General features: G+C 38.3%; 1 protein-coding gene across 4 annotated transcripts in view; it reads right to left on the reverse strand.

Moving 5' to 3' along the window:
• Nucleotides 1–20,818, reverse strand: part of TET2 (tet methylcytosine dioxygenase 2) — a 143,353-nt gene that overhangs the window by 84,707 nt on the left and 37,828 nt on the right. For 2 of the 4 annotated variants that reach the window (XM_059887717.1, XM_010805937.4), the window contains exon 2: nucleotides 14,486–14,664. In XM_059887717.1, the coding sequence (XP_059743700.1) occupies nucleotides 14,486–14,499 (14 nt within the window). In that variant the 5' untranslated portion in view covers nucleotides 14,500–14,664. Of the gene's footprint in view, nucleotides 1–14,377; nucleotides 14,665–20,818 lie in introns of all 4 variants that reach the window. The other 2 variants (XM_005207682.5, XM_059887714.1) reach the window with 2 other exon arrangements.

Below are 20,818 nucleotides of genomic sequence, written 5' to 3' on the forward strand. Positions count from 1 at the left end.
TCCTGACCCGGGAATCAAACCAGAGTCTCCCGCATTGCAGGCGGCTTCTTTACCACTGAGCTATTTGGGAAGATAGGACTCTGAGCTTGGGGGGGAGAGAAAAAAAGCATAACTAAAGTTCACCCCATTAGAAAGTTATTCTGAATAACTGACAGCACTTTTCTTCTGTCTACTGCTTGCCTAATATTATACAATGTCTATAATTTTGGCAGTACTAGCCCACTATTCATTCAAATATATCTGTTAAGTGCTTGGTATGCACCAAGGATTCAAGATTCTTGTCCCTGAGGAAGAGAGTTGCTTTAAGCACCAAAGAAAACACAGTGGTTAGTTTCCTGAAAGATCATATATGACATGCTTTGGAGACATAGAAAAGACAGGGGATAAATTTATCTCAAGGAGTTGGGATGCCTTCACAGAGATTATATATTCCTTATTATATTGAAAATTTACTCAAATCTTGCTGAAAGTATTTCCTCAGTTGTTAATCTGAGTCTTTTTGGTATTACCTACTGCTCAGCAGCATCAGTACTGCAGGTAAGAGCTCAGGTACCCGTGCACTCCTCTCTGTGTGATGAAATGTACTGACAAATATACAAAGGCCTTTCATGGACAGAAGCACATCCAATTCCCAACTGTTCACAGTATTCCTTAGGATAGCTTTTAAAACTAGAAATATTATTTTCCAGTAAATTCAAAGTATAAAACCCTCACCTACCACTCCTTTCCAAATCTTCTAAACAAATTTGGTTTTATGTATTCTGGTATAATTATATAGGCCAAATATGAATTTATATGGTCTACATAAGAATGGAAGTAGTTCTTCACTAAGTATAACATAGTCATATGGCACTACTTTTATCATATAAACTTATATAAAATGTTTCAAAATAACTAACTGGATGTTGTTAGTATTTTTCCAGCTCTCCTCCTTGTTTAGTAATCATTATCGATCCACCAAACATTTATTACCTAACATGTGCCAAGCACAGTGTTAGGAACCCTAATCTAAGTAAGAGAGAAGTCCAAGTACTTCATGAGCTCAAACTCCACTACGTCATTTTCAGTTTGCAAGGATAACTATGAAATCCAGTGTTTCCAGTGACATTTCTGAGAGGGTTTCACTAAAAAATATTTGGCTAGGTATCCAACTCTATTTGATCCTTTTACTTACTCATGTTCTATTTTGTTTCAGAAAATGTTTGTATTTGCGAGTTTCATTTTGCCTGCCACAGTAACAACCAGCCTGTCTTCAAAATAAAATCTTTATGGTGTTAACATAGTATCCACTACTCTTTGACAGTAACTCTACCACAAAACTATGGAACCTAAAGACAAAGAACTCTTCGGTAAATTATGAATAATAATAAAAACCCAAGCTTTGCTATAAAAAGAGAATGTGGTTCAAAATAAGGGCTTAGTGTGGCCATTAACTAAAGTTATGATATTACTAAAACTACTAAGTGTTATTTAGAAGAAACTAAAAAACTATTGCCTTTGAGAAAACCAGAATTTCAGAGAAGAGAAACATTCACTAAAAAATAAAAAAATTAGTGATTTTTAAAAAATCTTTCCAGTATTTATTTAATACTAATAGTTAAGGGGGAAGATTTAAAAAATAAAGTATGAATTACAGATTTTCCTTTAATAGAGGCAGTCTGTAGCAGTGGATATAGAACCACTGTGTATTCAGAGGATTGAACAGGCAGATCTGTGCCACAGTAATTCATCACTCCGCCCTGAAGCAGTCATCTCATCTCTCAGAAGACTCGGGCTTATCAATGATAAGGGCTAGGAAAACACTATCAATAATTTGATTTTTATTTTATTTTCAGCATCAGCTATCCATTAAGTAAGATTAATATATGTTTGCTACTTATCCACAGTTTTTGCAAGCTTTCTATAAAACTGAAGTTTGAAGAGATAGCTATATAAGTACATCTTCATTATATTTATGAGTCAGGGAACCAGTTCTTCTTGGACATATATCTATGTTTACAAGAAGTCAAAGAAGAGAGAAGATGGGAGTGGTTGCTATCTCCTAAAATATACAGTTAATTTCTCTGGTCACACAAATCTGGAGGACAGGAGATAGTAACCCATAGATTCTGGATGAAGATGTCCTGGGAGGGATTCAACTCTAGTCCCAACTTGGAGGTGACTTTTTATTGCTTTATATAGTTTGCTTTAATAATTCATAATAAGTAGCCTTGAAACCCTCTCAGTGAAATGAAGTTTTTCTTTAAAAAGCTCACAAAGAAGAAATACCCCCACATAAAAAGTTCCTGGTTTAAATATTATCAACTGATGGTTTTAAAATTTACTAAAAGCTACTGAGCACTGCAATGGGAATAAAAATAAGCATTGCACCAAATGCACTCACAATTTATCACTTTAAAAAAACAACACTTTTTGCCTCAATATATATTGTGTTGATTACTATCAATGAATGGAAATACAGTCTTAGACTTTCCATAAAATTTTTAGGAAATACTTTATATTAAATAGCACAAATAAGATATGTAAATACGAACCACTTCAACAGGAAAGCAGTTCTTCTCAATTACATATTTGAAGGGAAAATGGTGCCTTTTTTGAGGAAGAGATAATTTTGCCTTTAAAGGCAATTCGTCTAACTTTTAAAATATATCAGTGGTACATACAATGGGATATTACTCAGCCATAAAAAGGAATGAAATAGTACCATCTGCAGAGACATGGATGGACCTAGAGACTGTCATATAGAGTGAAGGGAGTCAGAGAAAAAAATATTGCTTATATGTGGAATCTAGGAAAATGATACAAATGAACTTATTTTCAAAGCAGAACCAAAGACACGGATGTAAAGAACAAACGTACGGATACCAAGGGGGGAGAAAAGGGAATGAACTGGGAGATCAAGATTGACATATACCCACTACTATGTAAAAAATAGATAACTAATGAGAACCTACTGTACAGCACAGGGAACTTCATTCAGTGCTCTGTGGTGACCCAAATGCGAAGGCGATCTAAAAAGAGGCGATATATGTATACATACAGCTGATTCACTTTGCTGTACAACAGAAGCTAATGTGACACTGTAAAGCAACTATATTCCAATAAAAATTAATGAAAATAAATAAAAATATATCAAATGGAATGTTTCAAAGTTAAACTCTTAATTTAAAAGTATTTAAATGATTTAGCTAAATACTTGAATTTAAAGAAGAATTTAATTCTTCTCGTTTTTCTGGGGTAGAAGGATTCAACTACAAAGATTTGTAATCAGAGTATTATCGAGTGTCTCAAGTCATAATAGCATCCCTGCTGGCTCAGACGGTAAAGAAACTGCCTGCAATGCGGGAGACGTGGGTTCAATCCCTGGGTCAGGAAGATCTGCTGGAGAAAGGAACAGCAACCCACACCAGTATTCTTGCTTGGAGAATTCCATGGGCAGAGGAGCCAGGTGGGCTACAGTCCATGGGCTCACAAAGAGTCGTACACAACTGAGAAACTATCACTTTCTTTTCACTTTCAAAGTCATAATTGTCTCATGTACATAAACCTTAGACCTTGAACATAAAACATAAGTACCATGGTAAAGTCAAAGTTCTTTCTTATTTTGATGAAAAGTATGACATGAGTGTGTCTGTCTGTGTGTGTATATATATGCATGTGTATGTGTGTATTTATATATGACACATGGTCTGTGAACTCCTGAACAGCAGGAAGCAGTGTTCTCAGAAAGGGAGGAAAATGAAAAACGGTTTAACAAGCTGGAGGGAGGAAATGAGATTTAAATGAGAAGGTAATTAGACAAAGGTTGAATAAACATATAACAAGCAGAGATGTAGCAGGATTTTTTAAATTAATGTATCTTTTACTACATTCACAAAACAAAACTCTACAAGAAAATTTCAAAATAGAAATAATTATTGAACTGAGGCTTAGAGAAGTAACAGTGGAAATCTAAAGCTTACATTTCCCCCCGAATGTCCTCTGAAAACAAATTCAGTTTTTCATATCAATGTCAGTTGTGCATATCATATCTTGTGACCTTTGTATTCTAATAGGATATAAACCACACAGTCCCAGGTTTATACTGTCATCAAGAGTATTATCTGCTATTGCTGATAAACTAGTTTAATGGAAAAACAGTCTACCAATGGGTCAAAGATGTGAAGTACATTATCTGCAGATCCAACAGGAAAGCATTTTTTCTCTCTCCCTGTGCTAAATTGCTTCAGTCCTGTCCAACTCTTTGCAACCCCAAGGACTGTGGCTCATCAGGCTCCTCTGTCCAAGGGATTCTCCAGGTAAGAATACTGGAATGGATTGCTATGTCCTCTTCCAGGGGCCCTTTCTGACCCAAGGGGCAAACCCATGTCTCTTATGTCTCCTACTTTGGCAGGTGGATTCTTTACCAGTAGTTCCACCTGGGAAACCTGCATTGTAGGTGGATTCTTTACCATCTGAGCCACCCTCTAAGGGGTTGGGAAGCCCTAAGTAAAGGCAAGTTCAGTTCAGTTGCTCAGTCATGTCTGACTCTGCGACCCCATGAACCACAGCACGCCAGGCCTCCGTGTCCATCACCAACTCCTAGAGTTTACCCAAACTCATGTCCATTGAGTCGGTGATGCCATCTAACCATCTCATCCTCTATCGTCCCCTTCTCCTCCTGCCTTCAATCTTTCCCAACATCAGGGTCTTTTCAAATGGCAAAAGTAACCACAGTTCCAAAAGTGAGACAATTGCTTCTACATGTTCAAGCCTACCTTCTAATATACCCTTAAGTTCATGGTTCATCACTGGCCCAATTCAATGAGGTATCACCTCACACCAGTCAGAATGGCCATCACTGAAAAGTCTACAAATATCCATAATAAATGCTGGAGAGGGTGTCGGGGAAAAGGGACCTCTCCTACATTGCTGGTGGGAACGTAAATTGTGCAGCCATATGGAGAACAGTATGGGGACTCCGTAAAAAGCTGAAAATAATTCCCATATGATCCAGCAGGGCTTCCCAGGTGGCACTAGTGGTAGAGAATCCACCTGCCAATGCAGGAGATGAGAGAGACATGAGTTCAACCCCTGAGTTGAAAAGATCCCCTGGAGTAGGAAACGGCACCCCACTCCAGTATTCTTGCCTAAAAAATTCCATGGGCAGAGGAGCCTGGCAGGCTACAATCCATGGGGTTGCAAAGAGTCAGACACGACTGAGCGCGTACACACATATGATGCAGGAACCCCACTCCTCAGGATATATCCAGAGAAAACGCTCATTTGAAAAGATACATGGACCCCAATTTTCACTGCAGCACTACTTACCATAGCCAAGACGCAGAAACAACCTAAATGTCCATCAACAGAAGAATGAATAAAGAAGATGTGGTACATATATGCAATGGAATATTACTCACCTATACAAAAGAGTGAAATAATGCCATTTGCAGCAACATGGATGGACCTGGAGATTACCATACTAAGTGAAGTGAGTCAGAAAGAGAAATACCAATGTCATACATTGTAAGACTGACAAAAATGATACAAATGTACTTACAAAACAGACACAGATACACAGACACAGAAAAGAAACATGCTTACCAAAGGGGGGGAGTGAGAAGGTAAATTAGAAATCTGGAATTAACAGATATACACTACTATATAGAAAACAGATAAACAGCAAGGACCTACTATACAGCACAGGGAACTATACTCAGTATCTTTTAATAACCTATAATGGAAAAGAATCTGAGAGAGGAATATATTCGTGTGTATATAACTGAATCACTTTGCTGTACACCTGAACTAACACATTTTAAATTAACTACTTTCCACTTTAAAAATGTATAAAATTAAGTAAGGGAAAAAAATCTTTTTGAGACCATCTGGTTTTATACTTTCAGTAAATATATACTAAAAGGCTATACATTTTTCTGTTGTTGTTCTAAATAAAATACATTTAAAATGCCCAAGTATTCAATTGTGCATTTGATGTGGAAAGTTTATTTACCCTCCTCTGAAGCTATGAATTTTAATAAACATGTCACTGTTTGGTTAGGGAACCTAGAGCCCAGAGGTCTTTCCTGAAATGCTCTCTAGAGATCCAGAATATTGATTTAGCCCTGCAAGCTTGCATACATTCCCAGCGATGTCCTCATATCATCACAAGGCACCTGGATATCTCTACCAAACACACAGCTCCCACAAAAGCCTACATTCAAAAGTACACTGACCAACCTGCCTCCTCTCCCCTGACGGTGAAAAACAGAACAAAATAAAAATCTGCTGGGTCAGAAAATCCATCATCAACTAAACTTTCTGGAATTTTCAAGACATTTCCTGTGTTTATGTCTCATCAAGCAAGGTCTTGAGTGTGTTTATTCTTTAAAACTATCACCCAATAGACAGCATATATTATTCATAATAGCTTTTAAATTTCTCTTCCTATGGTGAATCATTTGTGTTAATGAGTACTCCTGTAATCAGAATATTCTTAATGTCTCCCAAAATAGCCAACAAATCCCAATTGTAATCAATTTACTTAGGGTAGTATACTTCAGGGATACTTCCCAGGTGGTGTGGGTGGTAAAGAACCCACTTGTCAATACAGGAGACATACGAGACACGGGTTTCATCCCTGGGGCGAGAAAATCCCCTAGAGAAGGGAATGGCAACCTCCTCCAGAATTTTTGCCTGGAGAATCCCTTGGACAGAGGAGCCTGGAGAGCTACAGTCCATAGGGTCACAAAGAGTCAGACATGATTGAAGTAACTTAGCACGCACTTTTAGAGAAGGCAATGGCACCCCACTCCAGTACTCTTGCCTGGAAAATCCCATGGACAGAGGAGCCTGGGTGGGCTGCAGTCCATGGGGTCGCGAAGAGTCAGACATGACTGAGCGACTTCACTTTCACTTTTCATTTTCATGCACTGGAGAAGGAAATGGCAACCCACTCCAGGGTTCTTGCCTGGAGAATCCCAGGGATGGCAGAGCCTGGTGGTCTGCTGTTTATGGGGTCGCACAGACTCGGACAGGACTGAAGCGACTTAGCAGCAGCAGCACGCGCTTTAGAGAAAAAATACATAACCATCAAATGTTAATTATGCAAGAGATAGTTACTTTTGGGCTTCCCAGGTGACACAGTGGTAAAGAATCCACCTGTAGTGCAGGAAATGCAGGTTCGATCCTTGGGTCAGGAAGATTCCCTGCAGAAGGAAAGAGCAACCCTCTCTAGTATTCTTGCCTGGGAAATCACACGGACAGAGGAGCCTGGTGGACTACTGTCCACCGAGTGACAAGAGTTAGACCAGGACTGAGTTGCCCCAGGACTGAGCAACTCAACAACAACAGTTACAGTTGAGTATCTCTGAGGTTCAAGTTCTGAAATAATATAACTCTGTATACAAAATTACCAAGTCTAGACACTGTAAATTGTAGACACCCTCCCAGTTCCTCCTCTGCCCCATTCCCACTTAATGGGCAGGTGTATCTATTTGAAGGAGCCAGAGAGAATAACAAATAATAGAAGATATGATCACAAAGTGAATTCTTTCTTCTGAAGAGTGTGATTAAGTGCCTACTATGTAACCAAACACTGTATAAAATGTTAGGCATGGAAGATAAGACAGCCTTTGTCCTAAGGATTTCAGAGAAGACAGGCACATGGGACTATATTAAGTGTGATGTCTGAGGGACAAGAAATGCTACAAATATGAGGATATGCTGATAAGAAATCTGAGCTGAGGCTTTATGGGAAAAGAACAGTTAACCAGGAGAGGAACAACAAGCATAAAGACTTGAATGTGTGAAATATAATGTTATATTTAAGACCTATAGTTAGGAATAATTATACCACACAATCTGAGAGACAGTCAATATGGTGACAGGAGGCTGAAGAGTAATCAAGAGCCAGATAAGGAATGTCAAACACAGAGTTTGATCTACTTCTTATAGGCCAGTGGTTTTCCAAGCTGAGTTCTTTAAATAGCAAGAGTTCACAGAGCTGTTCAGAGCCACACTGGCTGAAAAGGGGGTAGGTAGGTGGCTCTACAAGTCCCCACATTGTATCCATTTCTGCACTTACCAAATGAACTTCATTTTAATTGTAACAACTTTGAAAGGCAGGTGTGTAGGGAGGGGCATGGGTGCTTTAACAAAGTTTGCCAACAGACATCTATCAAAGGGTAGTAAGAAGGAGTATACATACTTATGGGCTTCCCTGGTGGCTCAGAGGTAATGAATCTGCCTGCCAATGCAGATATGAGTTTGATTCCTGGATCAGGAAGATATCTTGGAGAAGGAAATGGCAACCCACTCCAGTACTCTTGCCTGGAAAAGAATATGGACAGAGGAGCCTGGCGGGCTACAGTCCATGGGGATCGCAAAGAGTTTAAACAACAACAACAATACATACTTATATCTGCATTTTAAGAAAGAGCACACTAAAGTACTTTAAATTGACCAGTGGGGGGTGGGGGAGGGGGAGTGGAAAAAAGAATCAGAGGGAACAATTAGGAAATGATTAATTCATGGAAAAAGGAAATTAAGAGTGGTAAGAATGAGCAGAGAGATGTGGACAAGCTGGATTTGTGGGTGTGAGTGGAAAAGAAAGTGGTAGACATTCCTGTTTAACACGTGCACTGTTCTCAAAGAAGAAAGAAGCAACATGGCCAGAAAAATTTAAGGAAAGATGTGTGTGTACATGTGCATGTGAGAGGGATTAAAGATCTGGAAAAGATGGTTAAGGTATTTTCTTGGTTGGTTGGTTGTTTTTGTTTTGCATTTTTAAGTCCCCTCAACTCCACCACTAACATTCAAAGGACTGTATGTGTTCTTGGTTGAAAATTACATGAGTGCATGCTAAGTTGCTTCAGTTGTATCTGACTCTTTGTGACCGTAGGGACTGTAGCCCACCAGGTTCCTCTGTCCATGGGATTCTCCAGGCAAGAATACTGGAGTGGGTTGCCATTTACTATTCCAGGGGATCTTCCCAACCCAAGGATCAAACCCACATCCCTTATGTCTCCAGGATTGGCAGGCGGGGCTTTTTACCATCAGTGCCACCTGGAGGACACATTATAGACATACACGACGTTAATTATGTGATCTCAGATTCTCAGAAACCTGTTACTTGTTCTCTCCATCTTTTCAACATGAAAAAAGCCAAGATTACAAATTAATTTCACACTCTGAGGAGAAGGTTTGGTGAGATTAACATCTGTAAAGACAGGTAAACATTTCCATTGTCTTTAGTTGCATTGCAACTTTCAGAATACAAAGTGTTTTCACCAGACTCTTTCATTTATGCTTAAAATATCCTATGAGATCAATAGAGGCAGCTGATACTTCACCTTTTGATAGGGAAACTGAAATACAAGAATGGTGAAAATAACTTTCATAGGGTGCAGTCTATTTTAGCATGGCTGACTCGTTCCAAACTCACAGTACGTGTCATCGTGGACAGGCACTGATGGCCAAAGTGTTACAGTGCTATTTGTGAATTCAGGGACTGCCAAAGTTCTCAGCAGAAACCCATGTCTTCCAGAATTCACTCTCTTGGGACATAGAGACTATGAGACCAAACTGGGCATTAGACAAGTATAAGACAAGACACCACAGATAATGAAGATTTCGCTTTCATATGGTTCAGTCATGACTTGTACTATAATGTGCATGTATAATGGAGAAAGTAAAGGAATGTATACAGAAAGATGTGTAGCACTATTGTGAATAGAAAACTAAAATTTTCTCTTTTAAGTACATTTCTGCTCCTTTGTTAGAAAGTTTCATTTTATTAAAAATAAGAACATATTTAATAACAGATGGGTAGCAAAATAATAGTTTGAAGGGTGCAGTTTGAAGAGCACTGCATTGCATGATCTCTAGGGCCTTTTTTTTGTTTAAAGTCTTATGGTTCAAAGGATAAATTGATCACATCTGTCAGAACAATGACAATGAATTTCAGTTTATAAGACTGATCTAAAAGGAAGGGACATCTGAAGTGTTCATTTTAAAAATATGGGTGAAAAAAAAATAAAAATAAAAATAAAAATATGGGTGGTGATTTATATTTAGGATGACAAAAGGCATTTTTCTTTAGAAAAATAAACAGAAAAAAGGTACAATGATAGAAATAACTGTTCCATCTCAAACTACTGAAAAGACAGAAAGATGTTTTAAATCAGGAAACCATAATCACCACAGGTGGGAGAATCTAAGCATATACGATGAACCTCTTCTAGTTTTACCAATGCTTCTTTGACCCTTTCTAAGCAACTTAGATCTGTTTCATGTGAGAGTAAATAAAAATGTCCACATTAATTAGAAAAAGTGGTATAAGAATACGAATAGGCAAATCCAAACATTCTAACTCTGTTCTCCACAAACGATCTGGCAAAATACAAATCACTAATATTTCCTACAGAAGGCACAGGGAGCAGAGGCAGGAGCTGTCAAGATGGAGACGTGGAGCCAGTCTGGTTTCTGCCAGTTACTAGTGACATGGACTTAGGGAAGCCATACGTCACCTTTGGGTACCCTATTTCCTATAATGGCCACACTTCATTGGTCAATTTAAAACTTGAAAACATTTCTTCTTAATCTCTTGTGTGCAATTAACCAGTTAAATCATTTTTCTTTAAAATATATCAAACCTATCTTTCCTTTTCTGTCTTATCTCTTACCATAATCCATGTTTTCAACCTCACTCCTCAATGACTCCAACCACTTCCTGCATCTCCCTACTCTTCTAGACTTTTAATAATATCACTAAAGACCTGAATTTACCATGTTACTTATCTGCTTCAGCTGTTCCTCAATATTTATATGAGAGCAGGTAATAATCTTTAGACTGCCCTTAGAGTTTTACAAAAACTGACCTCACTGATCTTGCCATCTTCCCATCCACGACTTGCCAACTCTGTGAAAAGCTGTCTGCCTGTTCCTTTTTCGTAGTGCACCCCTGCCTGCAAAGCCAACATCCTAATTTTATTCCACCTCATGCTATTTCTCATTTATTTCAGTCCACTGGTATATCATTCCTTACTGTTTTATTTGTTTTATGGCTGATGATGTGAGGCTGTATGACTGTGAACTGTATAACAATAATTTTAACTAGAACTTTTACTTTGGAGTTTTTTTTTAAGCTTCATTGAGGTATGAATGACAAATAAAACTAAAATATATAAAGTATACAATATGATGATTTGACCTAGATACTGTGAAAGCATCTCCCCCATCAAGTTAATTACCACTGCCATCACGTGACGTTTAGGTTCTTGGGTTTTTTTTGGCGAGAACATTTAAGTTGTACTTTCTTAGCACATTTTAATTATACAATACAGCATTGTCAACTACAGTCACCACATTATATATTAGATCCTCAGATTTTATTTATCTTGTAACTGAAGGTTTGTACCTTTTACCAACTATCCAAATTCCTCCTCGCCTCGGAGATCCAGATCACCACCTTCCTTCATGAAGTCTTCTCTACCTGTTTTAGTCTAGATGTACTTTGCCATTCTCTGAACTTCCAAAGTTCTTATCTGTATCATTCACTTGGGTACCTGGGCAAACGTTTATTGGTAATGCATGAAGAAGCTGTACATGATGTTCTCATTCTCTTTGAATCACTCCGAAAAAAACGCTCTAGGGGCTTTGTGGTATTTCCCCTCTACTGGAAACACTCTGCCCCCATGTAACTTTATGGTATGAGCATATTCCTTTTTCATGTTTTTTACTCAAGAAGTAATTTTATCCTGATGTCTTTTCTGACTACTCTGTCTTCAATTACTAACTCACTATGCCTCCAATTTCCTTTTTCTGACAAAATGCTCATGCTTAGTATTCCCTGATATTCTATATGGTATGCATTTGTATTTATGTCTGGCTCGGATGGGGGAGCCTGGTGGGCTGCCTTCTATGGGGTTGCACAGAGTTGGACACGACTGAAGTGACTTAGCAGCAGCAGCCCACTCTATAAACAAGGAAAGACTTCTGTCTGTTTTGCTCATTAATATGTCCCTTCCTGAAGAGTGCCTGGTATTTGATAGGTGGTCAAGAAACACTTTTTGAGTGAATTCATTATTAAAAAACTAAAAGCAACATTAGTAATAGTGATTAATAATAATAAAAAAAAACGTTACTATACAATTGGGAACTTACTATGTGCCAGGCCCTGAACATATTATCCATATAACATTACACAATTCTATTATTATTTAACTCTGACCTATTTTCCTCCTTGCCAAATAAAACAAGGCTTAAAGAGGTTAAATAACTTTCCCATGGAACACACAGCTAATCAACATTACTAAAAATAAGCCCCAGCTTATTTACTACTGAAAATAAGTCCTAGGCTGAGCTTACCAAACTGTAAAAAAACTAAATGCAAAATTAGATTCTTTTTGGATATGAAGGAAGGACTCCTTCAGGAGTGACCTGAAAAAAAAAAAAATAACAGCTAATATTTTAATCTCCTGTCCTCTTTTCTTTCTTTAAAAAAAAAAATATTTATTTGGCTGTACTGGGTCTAGCTGTAGCACGTGAGATCTGGTTCCCTGACCAGGGATGGAACCCAGGTCCTCTGCATCGAGAGCATGGAGTCTTAGCCACTGGACCACCAGGGAAAGCCCTGTCCTCTTTTCTTGTTAGTAATTTATCTTATGCTTTCCCCTAAACTTTCATTTTTCCTTACTTATCCACCCGTCACCTCCAAGAAGAGAAAATCTTCTGACTAATGTTATGACTTGAGATAAAAATTTTCTTAACGTATGTCTCAGTTCTCATGTTAAAGCCAAACACAGAAAGAATAGCCACAGTCCCCACAGTGAGGGGCAAAGCATTCACTCAGGGAGGAGGGGAAAAGCGAAGAAAGCTTTATTCATAATTACCTAAGATTTTCCAGTATGAGAGGGGAAAGAGGAAGTCTATTTTCAGTGACAATGATTACTCTAAAAACATTAGCATGCAAGGGGAAAATTTTCATTCTGAGAGTTACCACTGTGCTGAGTTCTCTTTCCCTTACATGGTGACTTAAAATTCCCAGGGCAGAGAGGTAATCTAGGCAGATGCACTTGCCCTGTGTCTTGAAAATGGCAATATCCAGGAATCATGGGAGTTTAACTGAGGACACGTTGGAAAGGATTTCTCAGCACCAGGTCAGTCTCTAAGAAGTATCAAGTGGCAGAGTGGATACTTATATCCTCAGGCATCTGTAGTGAGGGCAGAGATTAAGCTACACAGGCTTTTTAGAAGATTTACTATGCTGAATGCATAAACAAGACTCAGTGAAACTAAAGCAGAATTACCTGCTAAAGAATTATAGATGAAAAAAAAAAATCTCATTCCCCCTTTTCTCTAGCTAACCTGTACTTCCTCTCCTACAATGCATCTACAATTTAAACAAGCAAAGGTATATACAGTAGAATTCATTCTATTATTCATCTTAAGGGCTTCCCTGGTAGTTCAGCTGGTAAAGAAACTGCCTGCAATGCAGGAGACGCTGGCTTGTTTCCTAGGTTGGGAAGATCCCCTGGAGAACGAATAGGCTATCCCCTCCAGTATTCATGGGCTTCGCTGGTGGCTCAGATGGTAAAAAACATCTGCCCGCAGTGCAGGAGCCCTGGGTCTGATCCCTGGGATGGAAAGATACCCTGGAGGAGGGCATGGCAACCCACTCCAGTATTCTTGCCTGGAGAATCCCCATGGACAGAGGAGTCTGGCAGGCTACAGCCCATGGGGTGCCAAAGAGTCAGAAACGACCCAGCAACTAAGCACATTTATTTTGAATGTTTCTGGGAAAAAATAAATCAGCTCCCTCCTTCTGTATGTCTATATAAAAGATAGTGATCTGATTAAAAAAAAAAAAAAAACACCAATGAAAAAACCTTTAGGTTGGGATGCTCATTAACAAAATTAATTGATCTTTATTAAGATCAACTATAAGAACATAATGAAAAGGGTGTCTTTCTCTTTGTCCGTACCTCTATTTGCATTTTTCAGAAAAAATCAGACTCTTCTGACATTTGTCATTCTAAACTTTAGTTCTCAGCTAGGTCTAGGAAGCCAAACTGTCATGAAGCCCAGCTGCTCAGGCTCAAGAGATGCTCACTTCCAGACCAGTAAATAACCATAAAATAGCATTATTCTGGTCTTCAACAAGACTGAGACAAAGTAGCCAGAGGTGAGATAAGAATGGAGAAAAGAAACACTGTAACAAGTGGTTAAAGACAAGAACTTTCTCTGTGCTTACTGTATTGAATGGTTCTCATTTTTCTTTTACTAAGATATCAGACATTAAGAATCTGATGAAAACCTTCCTTTTCTCCAGAAGAAAAACAAAAAAACCATATATACTTAAAAGTCAGCACACCACTTTAGGGGATTCACAGACCTTAACCTCTAAGCCATGCATTGTAAGCGTAGATAATAGAGGCATTTGAGAGAGTACGAAGCTGGAGACTGGACGAGAGGTGGACCATTCAAGTGAGAATAAACATACTTGCAAACTGGCATCACTGTCACCGGCCTTACCAGCAGCTCTGTCCCTCACTGCACCTCCTGGGTCATGGCCTGCTGGCTGCCGCTGAGCCCATCTCCCGCTTCCATGTGAGGTAACTCAACCAGGAGCAAAGGCAAGTGGACAATCTTGAGAGGGTCTGCTGCTGAATGGTGGCCAGCCTGGAAAAGATGAAGAGTTTAAACATTTTTAAGAGCTAAAAGGAACTAGGCATGCGCATCTGGTATGAAAGCTATGAGGCAGAGTTTAGAGGTTTTAGATGCCTATAGTTAGGTATTTCCCCACTGTGCCGTTGGCTCTGAAAAATTTCGGGGTTTAAGGATCTTTCCCAAGGCCATCAAAGTCTCAATGGCACTATAATATATGTCTAATGTTTGCGGAGCAGTTTGCACTACCAAAGCACCTCTGCCCATGTCAGTCTGTGATCATCACATCTTAACTGTGATTACCAATTAAGTTTGAGAACCACTGGCTTCTATTATTTCACTGGTTGAAGCCAATAGTTCTCAGTCTTGGTTATAATTATCACCTGGGTATAAAGCTGAGGCCTAACACTCAGAGGTTCTGATTTGTTGGCCTAAAAATGAAACCTTATTCCCCAAGTGTTTCTAAGGTGCAGCCAAAATAGAGAATCATTAAAGTCCCTGTACTTGTTGAGATGTAGCACTAGCTTAACTCACCTATAGCAGATGTTTATCCCAAATACACCACATCAAGGCCATGTTCTAAGTGCTGTGGAAAAGGTAAAGAACTATAACATGCAACCCAGTGCTCAGGGGCTTTAATGTAGCTCGATACATACTTTCAAAAGATCACATGATAAGATAAATACTTAAAAAATATAACCAAAGTAAGGCTTCACTGATCAAAGATGTAGTGAAAATCTTGGGTGCTATAAAAATGAGAGATATCCATGCACTGAAATGAGAGGAAAAGTTTAATGCATGAGAATAGGCTTCTGCTGAGTTTTAAGGCAGGATGAAATTCAGAGAGCGGAACAGGGAGAGAGCATTGTTTTCAAGAAAAGACACAGTTGCAAGAATATGCAAAGCAACTTTAGGGGGACTAAAAAAAGCCCATTCTGAAGGAAGGGTTTCTATAAAATAGCCTTAGGAGAATCTGGAGAGGAATTTTGAGCCAGAATACAGAGTATTGGTAAAATGGCAAAGGAGTTGGACCACTTTCCAGAATATCTGGAAACAGTATCTGAAATAGTACTGGAAGCTGTTGAAGGCTCACGTCCCAAGAGGTCTTAGTAAATTTACTAGGTTCTTAGTGATGCCAGATACCGTGCTAGAAGTAACTAGATATGTTAACTCATTTAACACAAACATCTGGAAAGGTAGTTACTCTTATCCCTATTTTACAGTCAGAAGGGAGGTCACTTACTTTTCTCCATTACATAGCCAGAAGCACTAAGCTGAGACTGGGGCATGCTGTTTCTTCAGCAACACGGCATCATAAAAGTCAATGTAGTAAGACTGTCATGTCTCAATTAAAAATTAAGATATAGTTCATATACCATAGAAGTCATCATTTTTAAGCACATAATTCTACTTTTTGTCTCTAAGAATTTGACTATTCTACGTACTTCATATAAGCAGAATCACATTTGTCCTTTTGTGACTGGTTTATTTTACCTTGCATAATGTCTTGAAGATTCATTCATGGTGTAACACATCAAAATTTCCTTCCTTCTTAAGGCAGAAGAGTATTCCATTATATGCATATAACCACATTCTCTTTTTCTATTTATCTGTTGATAGACACAGATTGCTTCCACCTTTAGGGTACTGTGAATAATGCAGCTCTAAGCATGTTTGTTCATTGTTTCTAAGTTTTTGTATGGACATATGTTTTCAATTCTCTTGGGAGTAGAATTCCTAGGAGTGAAATTGCTAGGTCATAAGATAATTTTACATTTAACCTTTTGAGGAGCTGCCAAACTGTTTTTTACAAAGTCTCTGCCATTTTACATTCCCATCAGCAATTATATGAGGGTTCCAATTCTTCCACACCCTCACAAACACTTGTTATTGTCTGTCTTTTTTGTTTGTTTGTTTAAAGCCATCCTAGTGAATGTGATGCAGGAGAAGATGCAGAGGCTTGGGGCTTCCCCAAGTGGCTCAGTGGTAAAGAATCCATGTGTCAGTGCAGGAGACGCAGGTCGATCCCTGGTCCACGAAGATGCCACATGATTTCGAGCAGCTAAGCCCATGCACCACAACTATTAAGCCTGTGTGCTAGAGCCTGGGAGTTGCAATTACTAAAGCCCACGCAGCCCAGAGTCTGTGCTCTGCAACAAGAGAAGCCGCTGCCATGAGAAGCCCATGCACTGCAACTAGAGAGCAGCTCCTGCTTGCTGCAGTCAGAGAAAAGTCCACACAGCTGGAGACCCAGCACAGCCAAAAATAGATAAATAAATAACATTGTTTTTTTAAAAAAGATACTGGCTTGTTGCCATAGTCCAGATGTAAAGTGATAAGTCTGAACAGAAGGGTGGCAGAGAAAATGAAATAAAATGATAAAGTAGGGAAATATTACTGATTGAGAAATGGGTGGATATTAGTAACACTGTAGATGTAGGAAGAAAGACTCAATTATAGCAATAAAGCTTTGGGTTTGGTTGCCTGGAAGAACGATGGTATTAATCGGAAAAAAAATTCTATAAAGGAATTTGAAATGACAAAATAAACTTCTGACATGACATATTTGAGGAATCCATGTATTCCAAATAATTATTACAAGACAAGTACAGTTCAGGAGGTTAGGGTTGGAGACAATGAAACATTTTGTCATTTTAGAAAAGGTCAAAGAAACAATGGTAAGAAGAGGGTCTTTGTCTGTATATCCTTAGATTCCTAAGGCTGGGTTTAGCAACTTATGGACCAAATATTGAGGAAGGAAGGAAACACTTGCCTTCCTGTTTTCTGTTTAAAATAGTAATGTAAAACCTAAATGGTTAATGCATTCTCAGAGTAAACTCAGAGTTTTATCAGAATGTAACTGGTGTAAGATTTTTATCTATACTGTAAGGCATTCGGGACAGCAATGTCCTTGGCCCAGAATGGTGTGAGCGGGCTGAGTGAGACTATTCTCTAAAGACCAGCCCAAGGTGGGGGGCCCTAGAGAAATGCATGTCACCATGAGCAGTTATCTGACTGGCTGGGAACCAAGCTGGCAAATCATCAAAGAGACCATGAAGTTCCAATTTTCTATGCCCCAAAAAGGTCCTTTATAGAAAGAGGCTGACCCAATACATAGAATGTACACCTGTAAGAGGCCACAAGGCTCCTGTCAGAACACAGTTCCTCACTGACCAATGGTCTTGGCTGTGTTCAGTCTTGGAATGTCTCCAACATGACATCATTCAGGAATCATTGCAGTGATGACTCATATACTTGGGTACAGGCTTTGAAAGAGAACCTTAATAATACTATTTAGGATGCTATGGTAAATACTCTTAAAGCAAATACAAAACAATATCAATCTGCTTATATATTGAGTTTTCCCTCTGACCTGATATACTGAGATTATAAAGAAAACAAAAATCATTTAGAAGGCTAAACAGGCATGAAGGATAACTGCAACCAGACAAAAATCAAGGTAACACTTCCCCCTCCCTCCCCCCACCACCTCCCACTGCAAACCAAGAGCACATTGAAATTTTCTCACTCCCATCCATATTTTCAACTGAATGAAATAAATCTCACAGTCAAAATCACTATCTTTCTAAGGATAATGTGGTTCTAAGACAGATTTTTCTTTTGTCTCCCTAGATTGAAGCTTATTCTGCTATTTTATCTTCATCAACTACTCACTGTTTCAAAAGGATAATATCCTTTTGCAATCTTTTCCAGAGTGTAGATGAAAAAAATAACAGTGGCAATAAAAATAGCTGAGATTTACTGATTGCATTCTTAGTCATTTAATCTTCAAAATACTGTCAGTCATGTCCGTTAGCACACACTTTGTAGGTGGCAGGCCTCCAACAGCTTATAGGAGATTCAGGGAAGAACAGAATTCTTTTTGGTGAAAGGTAAGTTACTCCGTACTTCAAATACGAGTTAGCAGACACTTTCCTTCAAAAGCGGAACCAAACTTTTCTTTACGATCAGGATGTACACATCAATTTACACTATGCATTGTATATAGAAATCTTTCTTTGCGGTCTCATATTCATTCTCCTTCCAATAGACAGAGATTTCACTGATCAAATCATGAGATAAATATTTCCACAGCAAACAGGGCACTATGCTCATGCTGCTGGATCTAGCCCTTCCTTCCCCCTTTGTGCTACTCAGCCACCTTTACTATGTGTCTCTACAAAGTTTCCCAGTGATAGGTGTTTCCTTCCTGTTGTCATGCTGCCTGGGCTGCCTCCCTGCTGGACATGAGCCTTCTCCGGGTCTGAAAGGGGTCAGACTGGACGTCCACTGAACAGCAGGTTACTGACCTCAGCAGGATATCCCCAGGACTCAGGTCTCCCCACTCTTTCCTCTCCCTGCTCCCCCTCCCCCACCCCAACAAGCCTGGGCTCAGGCTCCCTCCCTCTCTCTCTTCAAGGAAATGATCCCCACTGCAAGGTGCCCAAAGGGAAGTGCTATTTCAGAATGTCAGCTCCTTGGCAGCAATGTTTGTTCCATTAAAGCTTTAAAAAAAAAATTCACTACAGCAGTTAAAGCTCTAAGAAGAAAACTAAAGGAAGTCCTTGTGTATATTTTCTCCTCACTCTTCCTAACACAAAGTAGTAACTCCAAGGAAAAATTCAGTAAGCATTTACAGAACAAATTCCACTAAGATAAAAGTATACATATATACACCAAACAAGACTGTTCCTAATGAACAGTCTTCATAGAACTAAAATTGCCAAATAAAGCTGAAACATTAGGCAGCAGTTATAAACTGTTTGACATAGTATTTCTATTGCACAAAAACATTAGGTACCGTGTCCTAATTTGTTACAGGTATAAATTCATTGGGCATTGGCATTGTGTATAGATTATCAACATATATACCTTTCAAAAACAAACAGGCAAACAGAAGTTATGAGGGAATAGATATTCGTAAACACCAAGATGAAAAACCCACATTAAAAAAAAAAATACTGAGTAAAAATCAAGCAGAACAAGCTTGATTGTTCTGTTCCAAACCAGGTTTAAGGTGTTATGATTCTATGACTTAAATACGGTCTAATTTGATACAGATGTAACAAATACATGTTTAAAAAAAGAGGTATTACACAATGAATAAGGTGTAAAACCATGACAAAATTATATTGATAGGAAATTAGAATAATTAGAATAATCAATATAATTTTATTTCACATGAGTTTGAGCAAACTCAGGGAGATGGTGAAGGATAGAGAAGCTTGGCATGCTGCAGCCCATGGGGTCACAAGAGTCAGAGAGTGAACAACAACCACCTTCACATACTAAATATTAAAACTTTGTAATGAATAATCCTCACATAACAGGTAACTGTAAACTGATCATCACAATGCTTACTCATTTCCCCTAAATTATTTTACAATGTATTGATATATTCTCTTCCTTCAGATTTGGTAATTTCATATTATAAAGTAATAAAGCAGATCTTTCAGAGTAATGAGACCATGGTTTTATTTACTCAGATTATTAAAAGAAATTATGCATTTTACAAAATTAGAAATGTTATTAACATGACATAAAGTACTTCTATCATAAGGTACTCTTAAAAACACCAAAACATATAAATGATAATTCTCTATCCACATGAGTTATAATAAAAACATTTAACAGCTAGCCTGTCAAAGCATGGATCATAGTGTTGGAGGAGGGTCCAAGAGACCACCTATTTTTAGCTACAGGACTGGGGGGAAGATCAGGGAGTCATGGAGGAGGCAAGGGGTCTTAGAGCAGTAGAATTCCTCACCACCTTGGAAATATTTCAGCAACCTTCAGCACAGCTACACTCACGTATACCTGCTACATATCAGCTCTAGCTATTTGAATGATTCTTAAATAAAGGATTTTTTAATACAGGCTTTAAGCAATTGCTAAAATCTTTGCAAATCACAATATTGCAAATCAACTATACTCCAATAAAATAATTTTTAAAGTCTTTGCAAATGTACTTCTTGTTACTGGGGAAAATGTAACTATTAACTTTGGCAGTAGCTAGAAAGAAACATCATGGGGGAAATCTGATAGAAGAAATGAAAAAGATAAAAGTTTTTTTTAATTTTTAAAAATTTTATGTAAAAATTATATGCTTTGTAAGATTGAAATTATTTAAAATTTAGAATATGAAGTTAAAATTTCAAGTAATGACCAG

Source organism: Bos taurus, chromosome 6 (genome assembly GCF_002263795.3).
Source record: "Bos taurus isolate L1 Dominette 01449 registration number 42190680 breed Hereford chromosome 6, ARS-UCD2.0, whole genome shotgun sequence".
Taxonomy (NCBI): Eukaryota; Metazoa; Chordata; class Mammalia; order Artiodactyla; family Bovidae; genus Bos; species Bos taurus.